Source organism: Anastrepha obliqua, chromosome 1, assembly GCF_027943255.1.
Source record: "Anastrepha obliqua isolate idAnaObli1 chromosome 1, idAnaObli1_1.0, whole genome shotgun sequence".
Lineage (NCBI taxonomy): Eukaryota > Metazoa > Arthropoda > Insecta > Diptera > Tephritidae > Anastrepha > Anastrepha obliqua.
The window spans coordinates 21,417,068-21,437,641 of NC_072892.1; the positions used below are offsets into that span (position 1 = coordinate 21,417,068).

Sequence of the window (20,574 nt, forward strand, 5' to 3'; positions counted from 1 at the left end):
AATACAAAATGGATCTTGGGCCATGCATAAAGGGCTTTACTGTAGTTAGTAACACATAATTTAATTTTAATTTTCTTGCCGCATAGGCAAAGTCGACAGTTAAACATTTGAAGCGATCTTTTTCACTAAAGGGCCAACAGATTACGGTTTCTAAAACCCTCAAGGAATAGGTTGAAGCAAAAGAAGAAACCTAAAGAGAACAAAAAAAAAACAAAAAAAAATAAATAAAATAAATGCGTGTAGCGTAGTATACATAACAGAAGTGAAACTTTCAAGGCAGACAAAGAAAGAGGGAGAGACCCGAGAGAGAAAGAAAGAGACAAAGAATATATGTATATTTCAATAAGTTGACAACATTTGAGAGAGAGAGAGAGAGAAAGAGAGAGAGAGAAAGAATATATATCTAAATAAATTCACAACATTTGCAGAGAATACAAATAGACAAAATTTACAAAAAACGGAGAAGGGTCGACCGGTGTAGGTAAACGCCGCACACAAGCCGTGGCAACAACGCGCACTACTCCGAGTGTTTACTACCCGCGCAAACGCAGCGATTTCACGACCGGAGCAACGGCACAAATTACCGTTAGGCAATACCAATAAATCCGGCGCCGGAATGGATAGCACTTTATAGTACGCACAAGCACTAGCCACTGGGACTAAAAAACGCCCCAAACAGTAGGCACCAAGAAAATATAACGCCAAAAAGTAGGCAGCAAAAATATATTTCCTACAAGTTTGCACCAACAAACAAGCGCCAAAAAGTAGGCAGTGTTATTTGTCACTAGAAATTAGCAACCAAAAGCAAAAACTCAGGAAAAATAGCCTAAAGTGTATCTAAGATATATATAAGGTATACCCCTCTCTATCCTTTTCCACTACGTTATATCTGTTTTCTCTCTCGCAGAACGAAAATGCTCAAAACGTTGGCATTTCAAAGTTTACTCTCCATTTTCCCTCGTCCACCGACGCCTAAGAAGTTTCACTTCAAAAAAACCGAAAAAAATACAAAAAAAAAAAATTAAAAAAACATGATTTTTCTAAATTCTTATCCTAAAGTTGCATTAAACTTTTAATTCAAACTTTTCTCTATTCCTCTTGTATTAATTGTTCACATCTCTCTTATATATTCGTATCACAAAAGGGTTGTACTCCTTCCAACTTATATAAAATGAATCTTGGGTCATGCATAGGAGGCTTTAGAGTAGTTATTAATGCATAACTCAGTTTTAATTATCTTTCAATGCTTCACATTTATTATCGTAGTGCATCTAATTTGCAAAAATTTGCTATTTCTTACTTGCCTTTGCAATATTTCTACTCTCCTCCAAGTCAGTTCTAAAGATGCCGGATAACTCTTCGCTGAGTAATGCACTCAATTTTTTTTAATTTGCTCATTTTTTCGGCGCATTTAGATATCCGTTTATATTTTTTTTACCAAAAATGTACAACAAAGCTAAATAAGCCTGGTGTGACCGCTTTACAACATTTCAATTTTAAAAGCGCAATCATGAAAGTTGCGTTACTGAGAGAGCAACTCAAAATAGCATTTCAGCAAGCTTAAGCATGAAAATATAATGCAAAATTTACATAGACGCACAAACATATATACAAACATTTATACAAACATTTTGTGGGTATAAACGAGTATGTGGTGTATATAAAATTAATTAATTGCGTAAAAAATAAATTAAAAATGCTGAAAATTTCCCTCTGATTGGCTCATTTATTAACACGAACTTTTTTTTCCATAGTAATTACGCGAACTTTCAACAACGTGGCACCACACAGCACCAGCCACAATTAACTGTCGCTTGTTAATTACTGCTTAATTAATTAAGGGTTAAATGGCTTAATGAGATTACGACAAGGGCGCAAAGCAAACGCACGAATACACTGACAAGCAGGCAGGCACCTGAGCTTTAAAACAAAAGACGGGCGCGGTTGGCAAAAACTGAAATGCAATTATATACAAATGTATGTTTAAATAATAAAAAAAACACCCTTTAAAGCAAACAACTTCATAATATTTCGTTATATAGAGAAAAGGCGCATCAATGTTGCGGGAAAAAATGATCAAAAATCAGCAAGAATTCTGAGTCACTTCACACTTGCACTTTATTTCACTAAAATTGAATGGATTATAAAACTGCTTACCGAGATTTTCTCTAAAAATTTTGTATGAAAAAGTTGAAATTTTGATAACATTTTTTTTAATTTTTATAAAATTTGTACTAATTTTGAAACTTCGATTTATATGATATTTATTGTAGAATGACTATATTTTTTTGAAAAATTAATGCAAATTAATAATTAAAAATAATAGACAAGTAGTCAAATGTAGTAAAAATATGGTGGTAGTATAGCTGTTTTTCGTAAAAAATTTACAAACAACTACAAATGAGAAAGAATGCAAACATTTCTACTCCTGTGGCAACTTTAGCACAGCAGCACTGCCACTCACGAAGCGTTTCATAAACTAACTGTAATTAAATTTCATTTAGCTGCGGCTGGTTTTTTTGTATGTATGTATGTATACTAGGCCGGGTCGATTTGTAGGGAGGCAAAAAAATCGCCCATTGCTCTGTGAAAATCATATTCTAGGGATCAAAATAAGAAACTTTGCCGAAGGAACCTTACCTCTAAAACGAATTCTGATGTCCCCCAATTTAGGTCGAACTTTTCAGTTTCTTTTCTTTTGTAAAGGCCAAAAATGGTGATATTTTGAAATGATTGTATGGGGAACCCCCCAGGAGAGTTCCAGGGGGTGTGCCACTGGCATGGGTGGATCGACCGTCCAAAGTTAGTGGGAGTCGGTCATACATTTGGACTCGATTGGCACTCTAAATGGGTCAAAGTGGGATTTTTCGTTCGACCCAAATTGGGGGACATCAGAATTCGTTTTAGAGGTATGGTTCCTTCGGCAAAGTTTCTTATTTTGATCCCTAGAATATGATTTTCACAGAGCAATGAGCGATTTTTAAATCGACCCGCCCTATTATATACACTTGCACACTTCTTCTCACATTGTTAAGCCGCTTTATCTTTTTACATATTCACAGTATTTTCATTTGAAACTTTTTTTTTAATTTTTTTTTGAAAAATTTAATTCATTGTTTAACAAACATCAAAGTCCCAAACTGTGTACAAAATTCAAAAAAAAGTTAAGATATTTTCAAATTTCTTGGTATGCAGTTTTATAACCTATTCAACTAAAGTACAAGGTGCCGCAAAATTAATCACCCCATCCGAACTGGGATACTTGGGAACTAGAAACTGCAGTATACAGACAAGCAGGAGAGCGCGTAAAGGTCAAAATAAAGATATCCATTACTCAAAATCATTTTTTTTATTTAATGAAAAGTTAATCAAAAACAAAATTGCATGATTAATTTTGCGCCACCTTGTATGACCGAAATGGGAACGCCTTTGGCTGTGATCACTAGGAATGCTCAGGCAACCAACGTGTTAAACAGCTCGGGAGGAAAAATATCACCTCAACACTTTGCCCAATCTTGACTATTTTTTTTTTTTAGTATGTTCATGATTTTTTATAAAAGTTTTTATTGCCTAACAAGAAATTATGGAAATCTAAATTTCAAATTTTACACGAAAATTAGAAAAATTAACAAAATTTTTATCACAATTTCGAATTTTCCCCCACATAAAAAATCCACGAAATTTTTTTCCATGTAACAAATTTTTCTCTATAGAACAAATCCACGATTGTTTTTTTCTCCATATAACAAATTTTTTTCCATTTAAAAAATCCGCGAAAAGTTTCTCCACGAATTTTTTTCCCATGTAACAATTTTTTCTCCATAGAACAAATCGAAAAATGTTTTCTTTTTTGTTTTTCACATATAAGACAGTTTTCTTCATAGAACAAGTCCCCGAAATTTTTTTTTGTCCCTTCCATATAAGAAATTTTTCTCCGTATAACAAATTTTTCTCCATAGAAAAAATTCAAGAATTATATTCTTTTCATATAACAAATTTTTCTCCATATAAAAAATCCACTATTTTTTCCATATAACAAAATTTTTTCCATATAAAAAATCCACGAAATTTTTTCCCATGTAACACATTTTTCTCCATAGAAAAAGTTCACGAAGTTTTTTTTTTGTTTCTTCCAAATAACAAATTTTTCTCCATATAAAAAATCGACGTAATTTTTTCCCATGTAACAAATTTTTCTCCATAGAAAAAATTCAAGAATCCACGAAATTTTTCTTCACGGAATTTTTTCCCATGTAACAAATTTTTCTCCATAGAAAAAATTCTAGAATTATTTTCTTTTCGTATAACAAATTTTTCTCCATATAAAAAATCCATGCAATTTTTCTCCAGATAAAAAATGTTTTTCCATGGTACAAGCCCACGAATTATTTTGTTTTTTCCATATAATAAATTTTTCTCTATAGAACCAATCTACTAATTTTTCTCCATATAAAAATCCACGAAATTTTTTTTTCTATGGAGAAAATTATATAGCAAAAATTAGAAATATTTTAAGGCAATTCAAACTTGCACTTTACTTTGTTATACTAAAATTTAATGAGGTATAAAATAAAAATTTATGAAAATTTGTGAAATTTTTTCTTATATAAATCTTCTACAAAATTTGAAACTTGGGTTAATATGGCCTTGATTACAGAACAAACTATATTTTTATAAAAAAAAAAGTTATTGTATTTCAATTAAAACATAAATAAATAACTAGTCAAAATGTTGGGGTGGCACTCGCATATTTTTTCGTGGGCTGTATTAATATAAACAATGTTATAAATATTTTTCATTATAGGAAACTCAAATATTGCAATGACCAGTCGTAAAGTGAAAAAAAAAAATAAAAATAAAAAAACTGTTTTTAAAAGACGCTTGGGGAGTCCTCTCATAAAAATTGTGCACTTTTGTGGTAGTGAAGTAAATGTCCAAAATACTTTCCATTAAAAGTCGGCACTTGGAGCTTAATCAATTTTCTTTGTTTCATTAAATTTCCGACTTGAGTTGACCATAGCGGATTCAAGGCTGTGCATTTTCTTCTCAATTCAAATCCATATCTGCCTTAAAATGGCATTAAACAGGCAAAGTGTCTTATACAATTCAATTATAATTTTTGTTCCATACTCAATTAAATCTTAACCTTAGAGGCGATGATGCTGTTAATTAACACAAATATTTATCTCAAAGGAAGCATAACAAATTGCGCCTAAAAGCATGTAATTCAACTCACATACTGGCACCTACATGCATCCAAACATCGCATTTGTTTTACACCAAAAATAATAAATGATTTTTCATATATGGACTATTTTTTTTACTTCTTTTTAATTGAAGTGACCTAAAAATGTGCCCACCGGGGTCGACGGAAACTCTGCGTAAATATACAAAAACCAAAATATTCCTTCAAACTAGTTAGAGCATAGAGTTCAGGGCATTTATGTGAAGTATTCTAATGCCACCTTGGCATAAAAGTTTCACTACAAACGACAAACAGATTAGATTAGATTAGATTTGTGGGGGGTTGGACAAGTCCAAGCACTCAGTCAGGAAGACCATTGTGCTACACCCGGATAGATTACAGTGAACGGAATAGAGAGAAAGGATAGATTCAGTATGGATGGTAGGACGGAAAAATTAAGTTGAGGTCACTCTTCCGCAATCTTTTGGGATCATTGATGAATCTTAAGACATTCGGGAGAGGAAAAGTATGAATTTTATCCACACGCAGTACATCCCATCCCTTGCTACTAAATTTTAGGAGAAAGGTCGCTATTTTCTGTTCGGTGTTTTCACGAAGCACTTGGCTACTCTGCAGGAGCCCAACTCAGACCAACGACTTCTTCATGGGTAGAGCCCGTGAAGTCGTCAATCCATAGTTGAATCGATGCAGAATTGACACCTAGAAAGGGTTAGGGTTTAGTGGTATGGTTGCAGAGCCTTCATTAGTCAGTTTATCAGTCATCTGTTCAGTCTTAGACTCCATGCCTTGCTAAAGGTTTTCTTACACTTACACACTGCAGAGAGGATGTTGAGGAAACTTTAGAACACCTTCTGTGCGTTTGTCCGGCATTATTAAAAACGCGACTAAAATGTCTGGGAGCCCCACTGTTTGAGGGTCTGGAGGACGTCTGAAAAGCGGAGCTCCCAGCTCTACTTAGATTTGCCAAAAGCGCTGACATTCTACATGATGTCTACTTTAGGTATTCATAGAGGTCGGTCTCCATCTGGTATCGCTAGGGAACAAAAGGTTTGATTTGGCATGATAGATATAGTGGCAGACATGTCCCTATGAACTAAGCCTTTTCAAGAAAAACAGAAACAGAAAAACATTTGAGAAAATTGCAACAGTGATGGCTTTTACGTGTAATTGAAATGAAAGTCTACTCAATTTTAATGCTACTTCAAATAATACAAGGCGGCGCAAAATTAATCATCCTTTCGGAAGATTTATAATTTTTGTAGATGGCGTCGCACTGAACTGGAGAGCTGCAATGTAAAAACAGCCAAGCAGTGGAGCGCTTAAAGGTATAAATAAAGCCTTCCATCCATTTCAGTTTCCTTAAAAATGGTGGTTTTTTATTTAGTAAAAGAGTTATTCGCAAACCAGTTTGGATGATTAATTTTGCGCCACTTTGCACAACAAATACCCGTAGCAGCAAGTTTCCAAAACACGAAAGTTCAAGTGCGCACAAACAAAATGTTTTTTATCACACACAGACGCACACAGACGCAAGTTTAAATAGAGCGACAAAAGCAATTATCTCAATTAAAATGAATACTTATGTTCATTTGTGAAATTATTTTATAATCAAGTAAATTTATAGCCGCCAACGCAATTAAATATGCCAGGTGTTTCGAATGCAGGGCCAAAGGTGAAAAATGTACTAATGAACAGCAGCAAAAACGAGTGTGGAAAGGGCAGATAACTCTGCGAGCAGAACAAGCATACTTGCAGGCGCATTTCATTGGCATTTTTGAAGTACGAGTAGCTTAATTTAAATTTCTATTTATTATATTTTGTGGTTTCTTGTTGTAAAATAAATTAGTTTTCTTTGTTCTTAACCGCATCAATGCAAATAAAAAAACAAACAACAGCAAATGACGCTGCGTTAAGTGAAGTGATAGAGAAAAGTCATTGCCTTAGTTATAAAAAGCATATTTGTACCTTATTTCATATTAGTCAATGATACGATTATTTAAAATTGGATTCGATCAAGGCGAGTCTATTAAAGGTGGTATCGGCAAACCAGCTGATTTTTTTTTTCGCCGTGTCCATGTGGCTGTCAGTCCAGAATGAATCAAGGCGAATTCATTTTTTGTTTTCTACTTTTCCAATACTTTGCTTTGACAATCAAACGTACAAAATATTGTTGTTGGTCTAGTGCTACCACCTTTAATGAATGCGCCTTGGACTCTATTGGGTTCTTGGCCATCAACAAATTACATTGTTAAGCCTTTTATGAGGCGTGTTTGAAAAGTGCGCGCAAAAATAAAAACTACTTAATTGTTTGGGGTCAACCTTTTTGATTTTTCTATAATACATAATCTTCTTTTAGATTTATACACTTTTTCCAGCGCTGTTTTAGTTGGTTGATCGCTTCCAAAGAATAGGATTTGTCCAAGTTTGAAAAATAGCCATTCGTTTCTGCAATCACCTCCAGTTTTGAATAAAATTTTTTTCCCGCCAGCCCTTTCTTCAAATTGGGGAACAAATAGTAGTTCGAGGCATCCGAGAAGCCAAGTCTCAAGAATAGGTGAGATGTTAAACGAGTTTGAATCCTAACGGGTGGGCCATATACTATAGCATTTGCTTTTTGAACCACCCGTACTACAATTATATTATATTATTGATTGAAAAAACTAATAGCGGGTCATAGCTTCAGATTAATACTTTTTTTTAGTTTTTGTGTTTCAGGTAAATAGAAGAGTCAAAATGGATAACACCGTCCAGGTTCAATTTTTCGGAAGGATCAAAAATTAAAAAAAAATTTTGTTTTTCATTTTTGTATGTAAGAGAAGTTAAATAAAATGTCTAAGAAGTTTAAATATCGTTTTTCATTTTTTTTTTGTAAAAAAAAAATTTCTAAAAACACCCTAAATTTTTGAGCTCTAAACCACCGCGACCCCTTAACGGAAAAGGAAAATCACTCGACTTCCTCCACTCAAACAAACGCCAAACGCAAAGAAATAAACCGATCTGGTTGAAACTTGGTATGTGTTCTTCGAAGAGATGCTACTAACTAAACATAACCTTGATGTGCGCCAGTAGTATCATCTCTCTGACTTTTCACGTACTTTTCAAATGACCCTCGTAATTTTTTGTTTTGTTTTTTTCCCTTGTTTAGTCCTCTCGGCAGCTTAGGGCTTCGACAAGACTTGCCGTGCGTTGGTTTAGTTAATATATTTGATTTCTGGCAGGGTAGTTGATTAGCCTGCCGCTATACGATCCTCGTATACACCCCCCGAAATTATTATAAAATCGCCATATATTAACAAGTTTTGTGCTGGTTTTCGTTGATTGTAGCTTTTCGTTGACTGTATTAGCTTTGTTCTTCTTTTTTATGCTTTTTTCATAAAAATTACTCAAAAATTCTTCATTGCGAATACGAAACCAAAAAACTCAGGATCATTGGCTTCTCTACATTAGTACGATAAATTTCTGAGCATCAAATTTGACAATTTTTTGTTAATGTCACTGTCGAGCTGAAGACTAGTCTCATTGTAGGAACAAATAGTCAATTGCCTCCGAATAGCAGATGGGTTTTAGTAGAAGCTTTTCCATGGCAGAAATTCATTCGAAGCCTTTAATGGCCTGCTACCAGGCGACCGCAGTTAGGTACACTTTTTTTTAACATTTGGCTATCATTTGATGTTTCATTTCCACAGTGGAAATAGAACACGGGACCAATGGAATGATATTCATTAATAAAACTAGATTGCGTGCAAAAAGAAATTCGAAATTACGACCCGTCGCTGTAGAGTGTTAGTTTAGATGTAGTGTTTTATTATATATCGGGTGTTTTTTTAAGAGCTTGAGAACTTAAAATAATAATACTAGACAGAAATATTGTTGGAATGCATTTCTTTGAATTTTATAATTTTTTTCATTGCAATCCGGCATTTGTTCGCCGCGGCTGCGGTTACGTAGTTCATTCGATAAGTCCAATTTTTGTGTACTTTTTAAAAAAATCTGAAAAATAAATCTATATGAACCCTATTAGGGAAAATGCGACGCAAACGATGGGCCTTAGGCTTTAATTCTTGCACGAGCTTTATTTTATAAGCTCGTAAGGCACGATGCTTACGAAAAATTTTCCACGTAGTCGAAGGACAAAGAGCAAAAAGTTGAGAATGAATACGAATCGACATTTCGGAGTCTTCTTCAACACCTTATGAACTTTATGAATATCGACAAACTTCGCGCAACATCGACCTTCTCCAAATATTCTTTGGCCGACCGCAACCTCTGCTCCCTTGCGGGTTCTAGTCCAATTCCATTCTCCATTCCATTCTCGTGATGTTCTCCGGTGATTTTCTAAGCGTGTGAGTTTCATTTGCCATAGGATGGGTTCCTCATTAATATATCTCTACAGCTCGTCTTTGCTGATGGTGTTCGGCCAGAATATTCTACAGATGATGCGGACGAAAGACGAAAGATTGTAGTCTCTGTGTGATGGTATTAGAGACCAGCCATGCTCACTTCCGGACAACAATACTGACTTCACACGTGAGCTGAGCCGTCTGCCGCGATAGTTCAGCCTAGGTAGCAGAAACTTTCGATAAACTCCTTTGGGTACCCGCCAATCATTATATGACTTGCTTTATTGTGGTTAACTCTCATAACTTTGGTATTGGCGATGATGACCTCTAGTCCGACAGTGCGTGCTGTTGCGCCTTCGGTTGCATGCCAGCGATTTTGTGAGAGAGGAGGCAGATGTCATCGGCGAAACCTTAAAAAAAAAAATAAATAATTGGCGCGTACACTTCTGTTAGGTGTTTGGCCGAGCTCCTCCTCCTATTTGTGGTGTGCGTCTTGATGTTGTTCCACAAATGGAGGGACCTACAGTTTCAAGCCGACTCCGAACGGCAGATATTTTTATGAGGAGCTTTTTCATGGCAGAAATACACTCGGAGGTTTGCTGTTGCCTGCCGAGGGGCGACCGCTATTAGAAAAATGTTTTTATTAATTTTGCTTTCACCGAGATTCGAACCAACGACCTCTCTGTGAATTCCGAATGGTAATCACGCACCAACCCATTCGGCTACGGCGGTCGCCTACGTAATCTATACTAATATTATAAAGAGGAAAACTTTGTTCGTTTGTAATGAATAGGCTCAAAAACTACTGGACCGATTTTAAAAATTCTCTCACCATTCGAAAGCTACATCATCCATGAGTAACATGGATTATATCTTATTTTGGAAATAGGGCTCGAGATATAGGTCAAAACGTGGACCCGGGTAACCTTCGGATGTGTATGTACAATATGGGTATCAAATGAAAGCTGTTGATAAGTGCTTTAATACGGGGTAATTTTCATACCTATTGATGACTAGGGTCTCGAAATATATGCCAAAACGTGGACCTGCCGTGTCTTTGCACCGAATTAAACCAAACTTACACACATTGTTAAGGAGGTATTGAAGATTGTTTCCGTATAGTTTGGATACCTATTGGTAGATAGGGTCTCGAGATATAGGTCAAAACGTGGACCCGGGTAACCTTCGGATGTGTATGTACAATATGGGTATCAAATGAAAGCTGTTGGTGAATGCTTTAGTATTATATAATATTAGTGTAGATATTTACTCAAAAACAAATAGAAAAACAAAAAATATTGTTTATGCCAAAGCGCTTGAATAAAGAATAAATAAATAAATAATATGAAAATCATATATTTTCTGTTCTAAACCATATCTATTCTATTTTAGTGTGCCCAGCGAAGGGGGCCGGGTTTGCTAGTATAAAATAAAAATAAACTGAACGTCATGAGCTCGATTCCTATATCGGATAATTGTGAAACATTAAAGTTATGGCAGAAATTTTTCTTACAGCCACCGACCCCCAACGGGGAACGATACATTTTCTTTATAATAAATCATCACAACAAAAAATATAATATAGTTGCGGAACAAAAACTGTAAAACAGCATGAAAAATAAACTCTGCTGAATTCTGGGCGCATAAAATCAAGCCTTGCCCTTTCATCCGATAAGCACCTTTTATCCTCTAAATCCGGCATTCCGGTTGCAATTGTGATGCGATAACTACTCAAAGCACGGTGTGCAGCGTTCACCTATTTTCCGTTTCCTTTTCCGCTACTATTTTCATTTCCGTTCTCGATGCGCGCTTTTGTTGCTGACAAGTTCAATTATTGGTCGCATTGTGTTTTGTGAAAAGTTCTGTAAGTTACTTAGCATGCAGATGAAATTCCAATTGGAAATGAATTTTGGTAAAAACGGAAACGGATATAAATTTGTATGTGCGTGTGTGGGAATGTGTTGTCATATGTAGATGTAGGTGTCCTCATATATACCGTTATATATGTACACATATGTGTGATATTTCGCAATGTGCTTTGTGCGAGCCTCGCAGCTATCGCGATTTACAAGCAGCTCCTCGGCAATTGCAAGTGACATGTCGCCGCTGCGGTCGAAAAAGTTGAATACATGTGAAGCTGCATACATTTGTATGTAGGCTCAGTGGCGCACAACATAAGGGGAGGCTTTTGCGGAGAAGATTTTTCATAAAAATATGTATTCCACTCGTATTAAAGGGAACTTGTTATGTGGACAGCCCATAAGCAATACAAATTTGCTGAAGTTTTTTGCGATAAAGACCACGAAAACATTGCCAAATGCGTTTTTAAGACGGGTTACTATCAACCTATCCAGAAGCTATCGAAGCTTCCTGCAGTTTCAGTTTCTGTTATGAACTGAACGGTAAGATTTGGCACTGTTTTGATGGAGTTACGTCAGCACTAAGACAACATTTTTTCATAGGGACTAACATCACGGGGCGGCTATTTACCGGTGGCCACCATAACAGAGAATATTTCAGCTTGATTACCATTACATTAGTCTCGGGTTCGTACCTTATTGTGGACATCAACCAGGAAATGATAAAGTTTTTTTTTTCGAATACAAATTCAATAGCGAAAAAGCTTGCATTCGGAGGCAGCATTAAACTTTAGGCATGTAAATTTGTAGGACTACATCAAGTTGCCTTCTACTGTAAAAACTAGCCTTAGTCATCTCTCCAAATACGTATAAATATGCCAATTACACTTGATAGTGTTCGGTCAGAGGCTGAAATTCAATAATTTTTATCTTTATCTTTGTCCCCGTATCTCTATCCCTCTATCCCTTACCTTATCTTTATTTTTAATTTCGACTTTAAATTTAACTTTAAATTTATCTTTTTCTTGATGCAAAACTCCAGCTAGCAGCGCAACAAAAGCGGTTTTGTTGAACAAAAGAAAGGAGAGGGAGTTTAACTGTAAATGTCGAAGATCTCAACATGCAGTTTAAACCGGCTATACAGTACCTAGGGGCTATGATTGACTCACGCATTACCAACAGAGAAGGAAGTCAGCACGAAAGGCGCCGTAGTTACAAATGCTCTAATACGGTTGATGCCGAACATTGGAGGAGCCCAAGGTGTGAGGAGGAGGCTTCCATCTACTGCGACAGACTCCATCCAGTTATATGCCGGCTCCCATTTGGTCTCAAACCCGAGAAACACACCTGCGAAAGGCCAGGCAGGCTTATAGGGTGATTTCTTTGCGAGTAGCCTGCGCTTTCCGGACAGTATCGGAGGATTTGCGATTTGCGTGATAGCGGCAAAAATCCCACATATCCGAGCACGTGAACTAAATCGCCTTTACTCAAGGCAAGTTGCAAAACTAGCAAGTGACCGAAAGTTGGAACAGCGAATTGCTTCACTTAGCAAATGGCATCGAAGGTGGGATTTTTCTTTTAACTTTGCTACGTGGTTGCGCCGAAGGTGCGGAGAAGGGGATTACTTCCTCTTTCAGATGAGGAGTGGACACGGCTGCTTCCAGTATTATCTGCCTAGGGAAGGTCTCCCCACTTAACCACACTGTACTACCTGTCCAGAGAAGTTTGAGGATGAGCGACACGTACTCTTCTACTGTCCAAAGTTCGCAAGAGAACGTGAGGAGTTGGCCACGATCTGTGGGACAAAGTGAGAACAATCTCGCGAAGTGAGACAAATCTAACTGGCAGTATAATTCAAAACATTGCTGGGATGTTTCATGCAAGTATGCCAAGCAAGTATTGCGTATGCTGCAAGCAGGACGAAGAAAGGCGAATAATAGAGCTGCTGCAGCAGGGGCAGCTAGAGCTAAATAATTTCAACGCCCTGGATCGCATGTGATCACACCAAACTTCCCGACAAGTGCTGAATTCAACTTGAAACAGTGTTTTAAAGGAGGTCGATTCAGACGTATCGACATCTCACACACTTGAGCTAACGACGCATGACCATATCATATGCAGACAAGCCGGTAATGCATATGAAATTAGCGTACCCTTTCGTAGTTCCATCACAACGAAAGTAATGGAGACTATCAGCGACGTAGGTATAATCTCCATACGTCATAGGTCGAGAGCCTGCACGCAGGCTTCTTTTGCGGTTGATACCTACAATTGCGGCTCCAGCCGCGATGTTGTGCAAATGCGGTACCGGGGCCAGCCGAAGAAGGGAGGTCTGTTTTATTGAGACCATGCCTAACATATCATACGCGCAGCGGCATTAATCGAAATGTGTGTGACATTTTTATTCTCCCCTTCCCAAAAAAAATATTTATCTTTATATGGCAAAATATTGGAACCCATTAGCGCCCCCAAAATAAGGGTGTTTTAACCTTTTTTGGAAAAGTTATAAAACAATACATTTGTGCGATCGCTAGACAGTTCTAATGTTCTGTAAAATTATTGCTCGAAAAATTTCACTAGGGACCTTCTGAGACAAAGTTAAAGTTTTCCCAAAATTTGTGTGCGCCACTAGCAAAATTTGCATATGCACATGCAAAACACATATTGACACACAAAAATAGGTAAATAAAGCGGCACACGCATACACACATAATGCAAATATGCAAACATGGAGTACAAGTGAATGCACTTCAAACTCGCATTCCCTCATACAGGCGCAAAAACATCGTAGAAATACATGCATATGCAAAAGATTCTGCTAAAATTTGTACGAACTACACAGGCACACTCGCACACATACACTCACACATGTTAACCAGAACATGCACTTGGCGAACTTACTTAGTCTTCGCTCCTTTTCGTGCCTTCACCGCTTTGTGTTAATTCGAGAGGCAACCACTCGACACTCACTTTAACCGCCAACGACAACACTGCTGTGCCCGTCACAGCTTGCCCGAGTACCCACAGTTGTTGCTTCTACAGCTGCCAACCACCAGTCGGGTACAAACAACCAAACAACTAAACCTCTTCAACTTCCTACCTTCTTACACAAAGCGGTAATGATAACGAGTAAGTAAAATACACCTATGTAGTATATGCGTGTGTGTGAGTTTGTGTTTATGTGTGAAGTCAACATTACGAAATTGCAAATGTCACCTGACTTGCCTATTCAATTCATGTTTGCCGTCTACCCATTCCACACACCCACAAGTTTAACATCATCATGAGAGGCAAAAGCGACGATAGAGAAGCAGTAGAGCATTGTTGCCAGTGTGTTTGTGTGTGTATGCATGTGTGACGGGTTTATGCAAATTTAGTAGGCAAACAGCCTGGCGGGAGACCAATCACATCATATCGCATCACACCAAACTAAAGCGAGCTGAGAGCTAAGCAAGAATCCAGCCAACCAAGCTGCCAAGTAAATACAAATTGAATAGTAAAGCAGCGATTCAACTCCTTTGGTGTGTGCTTTGTCTTACACATACACACACATACGCATAAACGAAAGCTTAGCCTTGTACAATACATGTATAAGGATTTGTGTTAATATGCATTTTGTAGGCACTGTTTCACACTTTACCGCACTGCAACTGCAACGAACACTAACACTAACATTGGCGTACTATTATTACTCAAGTAAGAGTGCCGTTGGCTACACCTCACCTAACTTCTCCTACAAACACAATAGAGATACCCCTCATACCCATCTAATCGCGCTGGGTTACAAGTGCCTGTAGTTAAGTGTATTTAGCTTTGAGTTAGCTCACTGACTACTGACACCTTAAACAATGCGAGAGCAACCGTCTATGCGCATACATGCATGCAGACATACATACACACATACATACATTCATACATATGTACAGGTTGCGGATAGCCGGACGGCTTGTAGTAGCAGGTTAGTTGCGAATAAGCACGTAGATACATATGTATGGAGGTCGCGCTCCCCAGGGATCGGGCGACTAAGCTGGGCTCTAAGCTACCGTGGGGGTCGGCAGGTTGCGGATAGCCGGACGGCCTGTAGTAGCAGGTTAGTTGCGAATAAGTTCTAACAAATAAGCAGCCCCCGACAATGAGCGGCAGAAACGGAGGAAGCGGTCTAAAAGCTAGCTAATCCGAAGAGGTTTCTGTGACAAAGGCGAAACGACACCGCCTTTAATAAAATAAGTGTCCCCCTCACCATGCAAAGGCATGGTGAAAATACAAAAATCCAGAAGCGACTGACTCATATTGGGCGGCTCCCTGGTCAGCGTCTGTCCCCCATGTTAGGGGCGGCTGCTAATTTAATATGATCTACATTAAGACCGAGCCCAGTAAGGTCTTAATTACGATATACTGGAAAATGTTTGGAACATACTGCCACGAGCTGACGGCTGCACTATTCTGTTTCTTTAGTAAGCAGAGTGAAATCTAGCTGAAATGGCATTCAGGTTAATGGTGCAGCCGCCCCCACCCCGTATAAAACTATGGCAAATCTCTAAGAACGCTCCATATCCCGTCGCCATTAAGTGTCGGCGTAGGTCTAGATGTAACATTCCTAGTTAGCACTGATTCGGCTCTGAACTTAGGCTCTCATAAGGAGCTTTCGTCAACCCTCGCATGGCCTCCCTGCATGCAAAGATAACCATGGAATCATGAATAAGTGACTACGCACCGGGATAGGGATAACGGCTTACGAGTTGGGGTCCAACAACATGAATTCAAGCAATCAGAACTTAAACAATCAGAACTTAAACATAAATACCTTAGAGAAAGCTAAAATAGCAACAACCAATCCATCATTGGATTTACCAAAGGAGACTGCAGACGGCAGTAACAGCAGTGGGGAGCTGGTAAAAAACCCCTTTCAAAGGAGCTCGAGATTGGCTCATTCGCCTCCGTTGATTGGAAGAACCCGATCTGCGTCACCATGCATGCAGTACAGCAGTGTCGCAAAGGAGGCCACAACAGAAGAGCTCAACCGCAGCATCAGTGCCAAAATTAAAGAGCTAACGGAGATGATGGAGCTCCCAAAGCGTAACATTAACCAGCCAATGCGTGATCTGGTTTCGAGCATTTCGGAGCTCCATAAGAAGTTAGAAAGGTCGATTCTGACTTCTAGAATAAGGATGCTAAAAGGGTCAAAAAGTGTGGTTCTCGAAGCAAAAAATGAATGCACGCAAACATCGCCTCTCATAAAGCGCGTCACGGATGGTACGCCAAAGAGAGGTATAGACACAGTCGCTGCACGGAAAAGCCCGGCAAAAAAGAGCAAAAGTGACCGCGATGGAACACTGAAGGCAACGCCGGTATCAACAAAAGAGCAAACCAGCTCCGAAGGATGGAACACGGTAATAAATAAGAAAAACCGTAAAGGAAACAACAATAAAAGCCCAAAAATAGACGGGAAACAAAGAGACGAAGCAAACACGAGGGGAAATCGCAGGCGACAGAGACCGCCCCGTAAAGACGCGATCGTCGTGAAAAGCGTTGGCAATGTCTCATACGCTGACATTCTAAAACGTGTGAAAACAGAGCCAAGTTTGCAGGAGCTTAACTCGAAAGTATATGGTGTTAAGAAAACTGCAAATGGGGACTTGCTACTGGTGCTTGAGCGATCATCTGATCCAAACACTCAGAAGATCAACGAAGCAGTTAAAGCTGCCTTAGGAGGTGTAGTGGAAGTAAGGGCACTAACTGAACTACACCAAATCGAAATTCGTGATCTCGACGAAATCACGACGAAAGACGAAGTTCATGAAGCCATAACTAGCCAATTCAGGGAACTAAATGTGCCTTTGTCTGCAGTTGCTAACTTGCGAAAAGCTTATGGTGGGACGCAAACGGCGACCCTTAAAGTTACACCAGAGATCGCCACTAAGCTTACAGCAGCAGGAAAAATACGGATTGGCCTAGTTATCTGCCGTATTAGAGAAAAACTTGACCCGAAAAGGTGCTTCAAGTGCATGGAGTACGGGCATGTCGCAGCGAGATGCAAAAGTACGGACGATTTCACCAAGTCCTGCTTTAAATGCGGCAGTAAAGATCACCAGGCAAAGAGTTGTACCCAAACAGCAAGTTGCTTAATTTGCAAAAAGAAACAAATAAGCGACACCGCACACGCGATGACTAGCAACAAGTGCCCTTTATATCAAAGAGCACTCAAAGAAATGCGACATAAATGAAGTTTCTCCAACTGAATTTAAATCACTGCGAGAAGGCTCAAAGCCTGCTCGAACAGTCTGTACGAGAGCACAAGATAGATATTGCAATACTCAGCGAACCCTATAAATACGGAAATGGGAATGATTGGGTATCCGACACAACAGGCAAATCGGCTATATGGAATTGTGGAATGACTAGGTCACGAATGACGAGTATAAACGCAACACGTGGCTATGTACGAGCCCGTGTTGGTAAGCTGTTTGTTTACAGCTGCTATCTTCCACCTAGCCTAACCCTAGCGGAAGCCATACACGCACTGGAAGAACTTGCACACGACATTAAAGATCATAGTCCGGTCATTGTAGCGGGCGACTTTAACGCCTGGGCAGTGAACTGGGGATGCCCTCGAACCACCCCTAGAGGTAAAGCCCTTTTAGAAGCGTTTGCTATGCTTGACATTGCGCTTATGAACACCGGGAACCAGCAAACATTCCAAAGAGCAGGGAAAGGGTCAATAATCGACCTGACATTTGTTAGCTCTAGCCTCGTGAGTAGTACGAGATGGTCCCTTAGCCAGTATTACACTGGTAGTGATCACTTCGCAATACTCTGCGCTATAGGCAAACATGATAAGCCGAAGTCATCTAACTCGCACGAGGTCAGATACCGGGTGGGAACTTTGGACCCGGAAGTGTTCGAGATAATGATGGCAAATTTTACACCTACTGGAAATGCGGCTGAAAAAACTAACCAAGTCATGAGGCAACTCACTAAAGCATGTGATGCAGCTATGAGTAAAACAAGGCCTAACAAAAACCACAGAGAGCCCGTTTACTGGTGGACGGAAAAAATCTCTGCAGCACGCGAAGAATGCAATAGAGCAAGAAGAACATATCAGCGGTCAAGAGGAACGGCCAGCTTTGAAAGGAACAGACTCTTATTTAAACAAAAAAGGAAAACGCTAAAAAACGCAATTAAGAGCAGCAAACGCCAGTGCTTCCAAAAATTATGCGAGGATGCTGACAGCAATCCATGGGGATTTGCATACCAGCTGGTGATGAAAAAAACAAAAGCCTTCAAACCGCTGCCCACGACGTGCCCGGTTATTCTGCGCAACGTGGTCAAAACATTGTTCCCCCAACAGCAAGGCATCGCAGCCAACGCGGCCAGCTGTATGGAGGACGATGGAAATCGATGCCTGGCCAACGCTGACGAAATTTTGCACATTTGCAAGCAGATCAAAGGCAATAAGGCACCCGGGCCCGATGCGATCCCGAATGAAGCCCTTAAGTTGGCAATCCAAAAGCATCCAGAAATCTTTGTGGATGTTTACAACTCCTGCTTAGAAGAATGCACATTCCCGAAAGAGTGGAAACTGCAAAAGCTAGTGCTAATACCAAAAGGGTCTAAGCCGGCGGAAGACCCCTCAGGATACCGCCCACTATGCTTACTGGACACAGCAGGGAAAATACTGGAGAGGCTAATTGTAAATCGCCTGGAATCTTCCATCGATAGTGCCGGAGGGTTATCGCCGCACCAATATGGCTTCCGTAAAACACGCTCTACCACAGATGCTGTTATAGCGGTTAAGCGCATCGCCCACAAAGCGATTGAAGGTTCCCGCTGGCTCTACGGAGATAAAGAGTATTGCCTAGTCACAACGTTAGATGTAAAAAATGCATTTAATACAGCAAACTGGGGCAAAATCCTAAATGCGCTGGAGAATTTCCTAGTCCCAGCCTACATTCGGAAAATTGTTGCAAGCTACTTCACTAACAGAGTGCTGCAATACAAAACCGACGAAGGAATGAAAAGGTACAGAGTAACCGGAGGAGTACCACAGGGGTCAGTGTTGGGCCCACTCCTCTGGAATATAATGTACGATGGAGTTTTGCGTCTCCAACTACCTCCAGGATCCCAAATCATAGGGTTTGCTGATGACATTGCAATCGTAGTCGTTGCTAAATTCCTAAACCAGGCCGAAGCGATTTGCAACCAAGCGGTCGAAATCACAAAAGATTGGCTGCGCACTAGTGGTTTAAGCCATGCAAACCATAAAACAGAGGCAGTTCTCATCAGTAGCAGGAAAATAGTTGAAACAGCAAATCTCAGAGTAGGTGACCACGCACTAGAATCTAAGCTGTACATTAAATATCTCGGAGTAATGATTGACCACAGGTTAAGCTTTAAACAGCATCTAACATACGCCAGCGATAAAGCAGCGAAGGCTGTAACCGCATTGACACGTATTATGATGAATACGAGAGGACCTAGGCAGGCTTCTAGGAAGTTGCTTAGCAGTGTGGTATCATCTATCTTGCTATATGCGGTACCAGCCTGGGTCGAAGCAACTAACTGCAGCACATACATGAAAGGCATTAAATCGGTATACCGGTTATGTGCCCTCAGGGTGTGCTGTGCATTCCGCACAGTATCGGAAGATGCTGTATTAGTCCTCGCAGGTATGCTACCAGTTAAGCTGACTGCACTAGAATTCGCCGAAATACGAAAACATCGAGCGGATCCAGCACAGCTGACTAACCGAAGGACTGAACGGGAGCGAAGCATCCGTACTTGGCAGGAGGAATGGAGGAACTCCATGAACGGACGATGGACATATCGATTGATCCCGAATATCACAAGATGGATAAATCGAAAGCATGGTCAGATAGATTTCTACCTGACCCAAGTACTTAGTGGGCATGGATGCTTTAAGGCTTATCTGCACAGATTTAAGCACGAAGATGACCCGTACTGCACCTTTTGCGACAGTCTAGTTGAAGATGCAGAACATGTTTTTTTTGTCTGCCCTCGTTTCGAGCTGGAAAGAGTAGAATTGAGTGATAGGGTGGGGAAGCCAATAATGGTTAGCAACCTAGTAGATATCATGCTTGACTCAGAAGAACATTGGTCCGCTGTCAGTAACATGGCAAGGATAGTAATTACCCAGCTGCGTCGCAATGAA

At 39.4% G+C, this 20,574-nt stretch overlaps 1 protein-coding gene across 1 annotated transcript; it reads left to right on the plus strand.

The window, feature by feature from the left end:
* The first annotated feature begins 16,159 nt into the window (after window positions 1-16,159).
* Window positions 16,160-17,629, plus strand: LOC129243454 (uncharacterized). The gene has a single exon (XM_054880529.1). It carries the CDS (start codon window positions 16,160-16,162, stop codon window positions 17,627-17,629), a length of 1,470 nt encoding a protein of 489 aa, XP_054736504.1.
* Window positions 17,630-20,574: the final 2,945 nt, after the last annotated feature.